The following is a 9,091-nucleotide window of genomic DNA, read 5'->3' as shown; positions in this document are numbered from 1 at the left end:
AAAGATCAGCTGACGTAAATCTCGCAATAAAATTCTTCGAACGAGCTATAACGTTCGTCAAAGCTTGTGCCTCTGTTGAGTTCTCATCAAACTGTTCTTGAATTTGATAACACAAAGCTATGAACTTCTTAGATTCTTTCAACGTTCTACTAATAGGTAAAATGACGCTCGCAACGCTGTACTAAAAAATAAAGAACAATATGGAAATTAGTCGCATTTTTGTAACTTACAAACGTGAAAATTAGATAAAAAGCATTGGAAATCAACATCTGCCCGTAGAGTTCTGTATTGTTAACGCTGATTGACAAAAGAAAATTTAAACTGTACACCATTTGAAGACCGCAATGAAGTACTATTATTAACATCTGGGCTCCAAACAGTTCGTTGAAGACTTCCACGGTTTGGCCCAAAATTCGGTACATCTGTCCCAAAGATCGCAATTCTTGTAAAAATGTCACTCGTGAGAGTAACATCAGTTTAGTATTCAACTCTTTATATCTACTTTCAAAACAAATTTCTAATGTTCTCAGGAGTGTTATCACCAGAAACTCGTAGTACAACTCAAAAGTAACTTGAGTTGTGAAGATATCGAAAGACTGTTTAGAAAGGTCCCACCAATTTGACATTTGATAGCTTATTAAGACAAAAAAAAACACGTGTCGTATAAGAATGTTCCAGTAGAAATATCTCCTAATTCCTTTTTCCTTCTGTCGTACGTTTTGTAACCCGTGGTCAATATACTGCAGATTTGTAAACAATTTTTGCCAGTTGTTGGTTTTCCAAAATGATGATTTTACAACGCAAATCAAAAGTAACAATGTCAGATTCACGTTTGTGGCAATAAATATGAAATTTTCGGTAATGGATGACACTGTGAAAATAAATCTAATGGAATCGGATGTCACGTAGAATTTCAACCACACGATTTTGGCGATAATTAAGATACCTGCATACAATTTAAACAGCAGAGGCTTGAATAACTTTTTTTTGTCAAAATTAAACCATGGCGTAATTAAAAATATGCTTAAATAAACATGTAAAAATTTAATATCTGTCACAGTAAGTTTGGAATTCATGGTAAAATACGTACTAATTTATAAATGTAGTCGAAGACAAATAATTTATTTATGTACTAACAATAAGTAGTTGTTTTTTGATTAACAAATGGATAACTTATTTATTAACTTAAACAGCTGCACAAAATATGTTTAACATTTTTTTTCATTTAATTGCATGGCGATAATGACATACGTGGCCACATTCCCTACAAGACTCGGAAAAATCGTTTTATTCAACTCGAAGAAATCAGAGCATGTGAATTTTGGGAGGAAATTGATCGAACGCGCTATCATTTTCGTCAAAGCTCGCGCCTCTAGAGAATCTTCTTGAAATCGTTCTTGAATCTCATAACATAGGTCTACGAATTTTTTCGATTCCTTCATTGCTCTATGAATTGGTAAAATTATGTCAATTACATAGAACTAAAACAAAAATTACGTATGAATGAAAACTCTTTTTTTAACTTACACAAGTTGTCATCAGCAATAGAATGTTAGCAATAAGGATGCGAAATCCAATTATAAAAAAAAAATCAGTTGTAACCATAAAATTTAAACTGTAAATTAGTTGCAAAGCGCAATGAAATATCATTGCTAAAATCCGAATTCCGAATAGATCGTTGAAGGTTTCCACGGTTTGTCCCAGAATTCGATGGGTCTGTGCGAGGCCTCTTAGTTGTTGTAAAAATTTCGGTTTCGTGGAACACGACAATAGTTTTCCATTTATGTCTCTGTATCTATCAACAAAACAGCTTTCCAAAGTTGAAATTAAAGTAATAGTAAGAAATTCGTAATACGAATCAAAGATAACAACAACGATAGATACATCAGAGAAAACTTCTTCCATAATTTTAAACCAATTATAAAGCTGATAACCAAATACGAGGACGAAGACGATGTGTCTTACAAAAACTCTAAAGTAGAAATTTTGGTAGATTCGTCCTTCTTTCGCCCCTTTGTTTTGTAATTTCTGATCTACGTACTGTAAGTTTCTGAATAATATTTTCCAATTATTGGGTTGCCAGAGTGAAGATTTTAGAACAGAAATGGTGAATAGCACCATCATGTTCAGATTTACACCGACTAATAAGAATTTCTGTGCTGTAGGCCCGAATTTCATTATAGTTTCTACACTACTTGATATTAGGTAGAGGACTGAGAACGTTGTTTTGATCAGAAACAACATACACGCGTACATTTTCGCAAGTGAAGGCCTGTAAAATGAATTTGTACCGAAATTGTACCATGGTGTGATCTGAAAAATGCTTAAAAAGTTATTAAAGGGCTCGAGGAATCTAATATCTTTCCTAGCGAGCTGAAAGCTCATGTTTCTGTTATTAGCGCAGTCGTGTCCAATCGAGAAATGAAGGGTTTTAACGGTATTAGGATGTTAAAATTCCATCAATATCGGGATTAAACAAACCGTCTGAAATAGGGGTGAGGTAGTATTTTATTAAAGTACTTTCTGTTGACTAATAATAATTAGCTAATAAGTATATTGATTTGTACGCCTCATAAAAGAGTTACTGCCTTGTTTTAGTACCTATTTGTGTGTTTAAACACACTGTAATGACTGCTTTGAGTACCAAATTGTTAACATCTTTTTAACAACAAAGCACTTGTATTGTGTCTCCGTCATCGTCCGCCGTAAACCAGCAAAATCCCTTCAAATTTCCTCCTCAAGAAAAATGACAAAGATATCGTGCAAAAGGTGTTGCATAACCACCGGCGCTCTTTGACCCATCGTTGTCCATTCTTATATTATTCATACCATCACTCCAATTTCCTCGGTTACTCAATAAATTCTCAGGACCACATTACATCAGAAGCACGCTATTTAATTAAATGACTCAAAACCCATGCAGCTATTTATAAAATTAGTTCAGTTGGGACCACAACACTCTGCTAGACTCCACGTAAGTTTGTTTAAATCTACATAATGATAAAAGCGTGAAAACGCAAACACTTTGGAGTGTTTAGGTTAGAAATGATTCTCTTGTTGTAATCCTCTGTAATCCACACGCCAAGATAAGATAACAGAGCACGATTTTTGTATCAGTATTTAAAAACATGTCAACTGTAAACATCCTTAGGTGATTAATCACTGTTTAGTTCTGATTTTCTTGTGTTTATCGTTTTTTTCAGTATGGCTGAAGAGGAGGGAGAATCTGGGGAAGTTAATCATGATGTTTCTCTCACAAGACCTAGCATTGGGGGTTCGGAATACGACGACGAGTTGGGGGTACCAGATTCTTATGTTATCGTCGACGTAGGGGATGGTCCTGTCGCTATAGAGCGCTCAGATGAAGATATAGAAGGTAAAGCCTCACTTTACCGTGTCTTTTACAACTTTTCAATATTTTAAGATGATGTTACTGATGGAGTTCCTTTTTTGACCGTCCACAAGCCTCCAGTTAAATTCAAGTCTTTCAAAAGGAACGTTTTTATACCTCCGGTTGATATTACCGTGTCTATTACAGATTTTGAGAGAAATCTCACCACTCATATGCTTAATCCTAATTTGTGAGTCACCACTTTTACGTGGCAGTCTTTACAGTGGTATTTTAGATACACTATTTCCCTCACTCATGGTAATTTTTCCTGGCAAATCAAAAAAAGGTACAAACAGATCCAACATTTACACCAACAGTTGGTTTTATTTAGAGCAGGGTTGAATATACCGTTCCCGAGTAAAACTCACAAAAGGAAGAGAAAGAGCTTCAAAATGAACGTTCCCAAAGCTGGGAAAGGCAAAAGGAAAGCAGCTTTGCCTAGGTATAACTTAATATTTTTAGCCACGTTTCCAAGTCTGTTCTTAGGTTCCCTAAAAAGCCCGAGGTTCTGGTACCTTACGAACAATTGGTCGAAAGAAAGAAACAACTGGAAGACTACTTAAATAATTTATTATCTATCAACATCTATCGGAACCACCCCGCTACTGTATTGTTTCTTTTTCATCCCCCTTCAAATTTACAGGTCTGTTTTTCAGATTGAGTTCCTTGAAGTGTCTCATTTGTCCTTCATCCAAGGATTGGGATCGAAAGGGAAAGAAGGAATGGTGAAAAAACGAACCGGAAGCACCCAACCAGGACAAGCTGGTTGTAACTGTCTAGGTCTCATTAGCTGCTTCTTTTGCATTAGGTAATACCAAAACTAACCATCATGGTAACCATCTCTTTGCTAGGTGCCAACACTTGTGCAACGACATCCTCTGCGCGCGTTGGGTCGAAAGGTGGTTTTTCACCAAAGACTCGTGTTTCGGGTATATGAACCCAAAAGATGGTCACATCAAAAGCGTTATTCTATTTGACCAGGGTTTTGAGGTCGCTTCTGGTCTCTATTCCATGGGATTACAAACAGGCTTCCAGATACTAACCCTCAGTAGACAGATCGCAATTAAATGTTGGACCAGAAGAAAAAGTAGAGAGTGGATCGAAGCTCTTAAAGAAATCGCCGCCGGTCCAGGTTCCCCCAGTTTTATTCTTCTTCCTTTCGCTCATTCTTTCTTCTAGCTAAAAACTTCACACAACCTAATCCTCACCGCTCTTTCGCCCCTGTACGAACCACCACCCCTTGCTCTTGGTTCGTAGATGGCGCTACATACATGTCTGCAGTCGCTGACGCCATCGAAAACGCCAAAGAAGAAGTTTTTATAACAGACTGGTGGCTCAGTCCAGAGATTTATTTGAAGAGACCTGCGATTTACGGGGACCATTGGAGGCTGGACAGGTTGCTACAAAGAAAAGCGGTGAGTTTAGGACGTGACTACTGTTGAGTACTAAATTGAGTTTGCAGTTGAGTGGAGTACGGATCTTTATTCTGCTTTTTAAAGAAGTGGAACTCGCTCTGGGGTTAAACAGTTACTATAGCAAGCAAAAGTTGACGCAACTTTCTGATAATATTAAGGTTTTGAGGCACCCTGATCATGCCCGAGTTGGGGTTTTTTTATGGGCGCACCATGAGAAGATGGTAGTGGTTGACCAGAGTTATGCCTTTGTTGGTGGGATCGATCTGTGCTATGGGCGATGGGACGACGCCAAGCACAGGTGAGTTTCAACCGTTTTCAGGCATTTTGCATTTTTTACAAAACGTAAACAATTTTTATCTCTAGAAAATGTTTATTATTTTAATGTGTTTACAAAAAAACAATTCGTCCAATAACGTAATCAAATCGGAACATAATTTGCATAATTAAAATAGTTTTGGCCAACATAAAAAAAGGTTTGTTCACCTAATCTAATCTTTATGACCTCTTGTAGTTTTTTATGGCTAATTACACCATCGCTCGTTAATAGTATCTCGAATAATATAGGAGTAATTGATAAAATTTCGTAATAGACATTAGAAAAAATAGAAAAGACCTTGATGGTTCTTTGTATCGTCCAAATTATCTGAATTTTTCGAACTCCACCTTTTATTTTATCATTTTCCATTGTGCAGACTAACAGATCTGGGCAGCATAACTCCGACCCTCGACGTCTCTTCCCTCAAGAAGAAAACTTCGAGTGTCCCCGGCGGCGACTCCTTTTACCCCATTCCCACCCCTTACTACAAGCAAACCCCAATCCCTGTAATCGAAGAGCCCGATTCTTGCCCTGCTGAAGAACCTTGTAGTCCACTCCCCCAATTAGAACCCGGAGACGACCTCCTCATGCCGGATCCCAATGAGAAAATCAAGTGCAATACTCCCAACATGGAGCGTAAAAACGTGATAGATACAATCAAACAAACTGTCAAAAAAGGAAAGGATCTCATTCATTTAGTTTATACCCCCCACGAAGATAGCGTGGAAGAGAAAGAAAGCCCGGAGCCTGAAAAGAAGCCCCAGAATCAGGAAGAGTTTCTGCAAACTTTGAACGGGTCTTCCAAGTTGTGGGTCGGGAAAGACTACGTTAATTTTATCGTGAAGGATTTTAATAGTTTGGATTCTCCGTTTGATGATTTTATTGAACGGAGTACTACTCCAAGGATGCCTTGGCATGATGTGGGAATGTGTGTCCAAGGAGCGGTGGCGAGAGACGTCGCCAGGCATTTTATCCAAAGATGGAACGCGACTAAGCTCGAGAAGGCTAAATCCAATAAAACTTACCCTTATTTGTTGCCAAAAAGTTACGACGATTTCAAGACACTGCCGATAGTTTTTCCAAATGAAGTGCAAAACGTCACGTGCCAGGTAAGGAAAAACACCTTTTTAACACCTGAGAGGGTTTTGTCCAAACTCGCTTTGGACGACTCTTTTACAATCACAATAGTAAGTAGAACCTGACCTCTTGTTGTGTTTGTCCCACGCAGGTCCTTCGAAGTGTTAGTACTTGGTCTTGTGGTTTTTTAGAACCAGACACTGTTGAGCAAAGCATCCACGAAGCCTACATCGACACTATTAATAAAGCTCAACACTACATTTACATCGAAAACCAATTTTTCATCTCATTGTCGTGCACTAATCCGCACACTAAAAATCGAATAGCTGAATCTCTTTACAAACGGATTCTGCGAGCTTTCAAGTTTGTTCTAAAACCCCAATATATTCCATCTTTACCTGTTTTTTTTAGGGCCAAAGAAGTGTTTAGAGTCTACGTGATAATGCCTCTCTTACCCGGCTTTGAGGGCGAAGTTGGGGGCGCCACTGGTACTTCTTTACACGCGATAACTCATTGGAACTACGCGTCAATATCTCAGTACGCCTCCTCTTTTTTCTTTACCTATTGTAATTGAAATTTTCAGGGGGAAATTCGCGATTCTCAACAAACTCAAAGAATGCGGTATTGAGGACCCAACTGAATACATTTCTTTCTACGGTTTGAGGGCCCACTCCACCTTGAACTGCGAACCAATAACCGAATTAGTGTACGTCCATTCAAAACTGATGATCGTCGACGATAAAACTGTGATTTGTGGCTCTGCAAATATTAATGACCGCTCTCTAATAGGCAAAAGGGACTCGGAAGTAGCCGTGTTGATTGAAGACGAAGCTTTTGATGACGGTGTGATGAATGGGAAAAGCTTTCCTTGCGGCAAATTCGCCGGGAGTTTGCGCAAGTACCTGTTCAAAGAACATCTCGGGTTATTAGGAAAAGAGCACGAAATGATAGATTTCGATATTACTGACCCAATTTCCGATTATTTCTACAAGGAAATTTGGTACAAAACCGCCAGTTTAAACACGGAGTTCTACGAGAAAGTCTTCCACTGTATTCCGACAGATCGAGTCGAAACATTCTCTGATTTGAAGAAGAACCAGGAAGAGAAGCCGTTGTACATCAACGAGTTTTCGAGGGCTGAAAAGATGCTAGAGAGTATTCAGGTGAGTGGTAATCACGCCGGAATTCTCACCAAGTTACGTATTGTAGGGCCACCTTGTATTGTTGCCTTTAAATTTCTTGAAACAAGAAAATTTGATGCCGGCTGTGGCATCGGTCGAAGGGATGATGCCTACATCCTTATGGACCTAAACAGATACAGATATATTTTTTATAAGATTTTATTTTTGATAGATGTGCCGTCCATGAATGAAAAACCAACACCACTTTAACGAAGCTAAGGTGATGACATTCCCAATTTTACTTAACTTCTTAGAACCGTGAAAGCCAACGAATGTGTACAATAATTGCCTAGAGAATGTTTAGAGTGATATTATATTACTTATTTATTGTTGTTGATGGTATCCTATATTGCTTCCAAAGAAACCATTGTTATTGCAAAGATAAATTTTAAAATGTGCTATTATCGTTTACGCGCACTTATTTTATATTATGAATTTTTTGTGTTTGAAAAGCGGTATTGTTACGTATTGTATCGACGATGTTAATATTTAAATGTGCACAGTATTAAATATATTTATTCATCAATTTAATTACTGTTTTTTTACACGATGCTGTTCTATAATCCCCAATTAAACAGGAAACTGGTTCAATATAGTGAAGGTGTCGCGGCAGCCGCCATCTCAAACCTAATTGATTTGTGTTGTAAATCTGGTTTACAATGCTGAAGAAAACATTACAAAATTTACGACAGTTGACAACAAACATCGGATGTTTGAAGAAGTCTCGTTTAATATTTTGTAACATTGTACACATTTATTGCTTTGTTACAACAATAATAATGTGCTAAATGGATTTTGTAGCTATGCGAAACATTTTAAATAAAATTAAAAATATTTGACCAACTCTTGCGTAAAGATATTCGTATTCGACCAACCTTCAAATAAAAAACAGTTCTCCTACAAATTTTATGGATTTCTGGGACGTATTTTGAAATTCTAAATTTTCAAAATTCAGCGCTAACTTCATTGTAAATTAGTTCGTATTTCTGTTAGTTTCCAAACGCAACATTATAAACGTAGACACAATAAATTTCACCGGCCTTGAATATTCTTCACGACTGAGGTTATTAACATTTTAAAATTTGCCGATCGCATTGTATTGATTGCAATGAAATGAAACGGGAAATTAAGTTTTTTCAACCTTAATTAAAACCAAATACCGGAGTAAAATTGCAACATGTTTTTTCCAATAGCAATTTCTGAAGACGACGTGACAATAGTTAGGTAATATGGTTAAATAAATATGTTATTTCTGGTTAAAACAACAACAATTGTGTCTGTTCACAAATTGGTTTTCATATCCAAAGCATCGGGCAATATTCAGGTAATAACAGTTTACGTGCTTCTAGAAGTGTTCTGTTTATAACCTTGGTCAACAGTTCAATACCCAGAATGTTTTCCGAACGTGATAATGATAAGTTAATAATACGATTGATACCTAATTAATTTAATATAAATAATCCTTCGATTTTTTGAATAAGATCTTTGTTCTTTGTTACTGGGTCATATTTGGTTTATAAATATTATTCTCGGGCGTAAATAGTATTCCATAAGCATGGTCTGTGGTTTGTGGTAAGACTTGTATGAAACATAAAGGGGAAAATCGACAAACTGTTTAGTCGCATCTTATTTATCTGATTTATTGCAAACAAATTCAAATTACTGTGGGCGTGGGTTAATTGGTACCACATAGCACAGTACTAAAAATTAT

The 9,091-nt window shown here is 37.1% G+C and overlaps 1 protein-coding gene across 2 annotated transcripts; it reads left to right on the top strand.

The window, feature by feature from the left end:
- The first annotated feature begins 2,791 nt into the window (after positions 1-2,791).
- Positions 2,792-7,911, top strand: Pld (Phospholipase D). Of its 2 annotated transcripts, none has more exons than XM_088043383.1 (14): positions 2,792-2,974; positions 3,204-3,376; positions 3,425-3,581; positions 3,627-3,833; positions 3,878-3,998; positions 4,048-4,199; positions 4,243-4,523; positions 4,571-4,806; positions 4,854-5,104; positions 5,499-6,231; positions 6,351-6,562; positions 6,611-6,736; positions 6,783-7,362; positions 7,409-7,911. In XM_088043383.1, the coding sequence occupies exons 2-14, from the start codon at positions 3,205-3,207 to the stop codon at positions 7,508-7,510; spliced, it is 3,330 nt and encodes a 1,109-aa protein (XP_087899509.1). In that variant the 5' UTR covers positions 2,792-2,974; position 3,204; the 3' UTR covers positions 7,511-7,911. The 2 variants fall into 2 exon arrangements, with proteins under 2 accessions (XP_087899509.1, XP_087899508.1); XM_088043382.1 differs by lacking the exon at positions 2,792-2,974 and adding an exon at positions 3,088-3,151.
- Positions 7,912-9,091: the final 1,180 nt, after the last annotated feature.

This window comes from Gnatocerus cornutus, chromosome 8 (assembly GCF_029298725.1).
Source record: "Gnatocerus cornutus isolate USDA-ARS CGAHR chromosome 8, icGnaCorn1.1, whole genome shotgun sequence".
Classification (NCBI taxonomy): Eukaryota; Metazoa; Arthropoda; class Insecta; order Coleoptera; family Tenebrionidae; genus Gnatocerus; species Gnatocerus cornutus.
The sequence above is the reverse complement of the archived record's forward strand: the minus strand, read 5'-3'. Positions and strand labels throughout refer to the sequence as shown.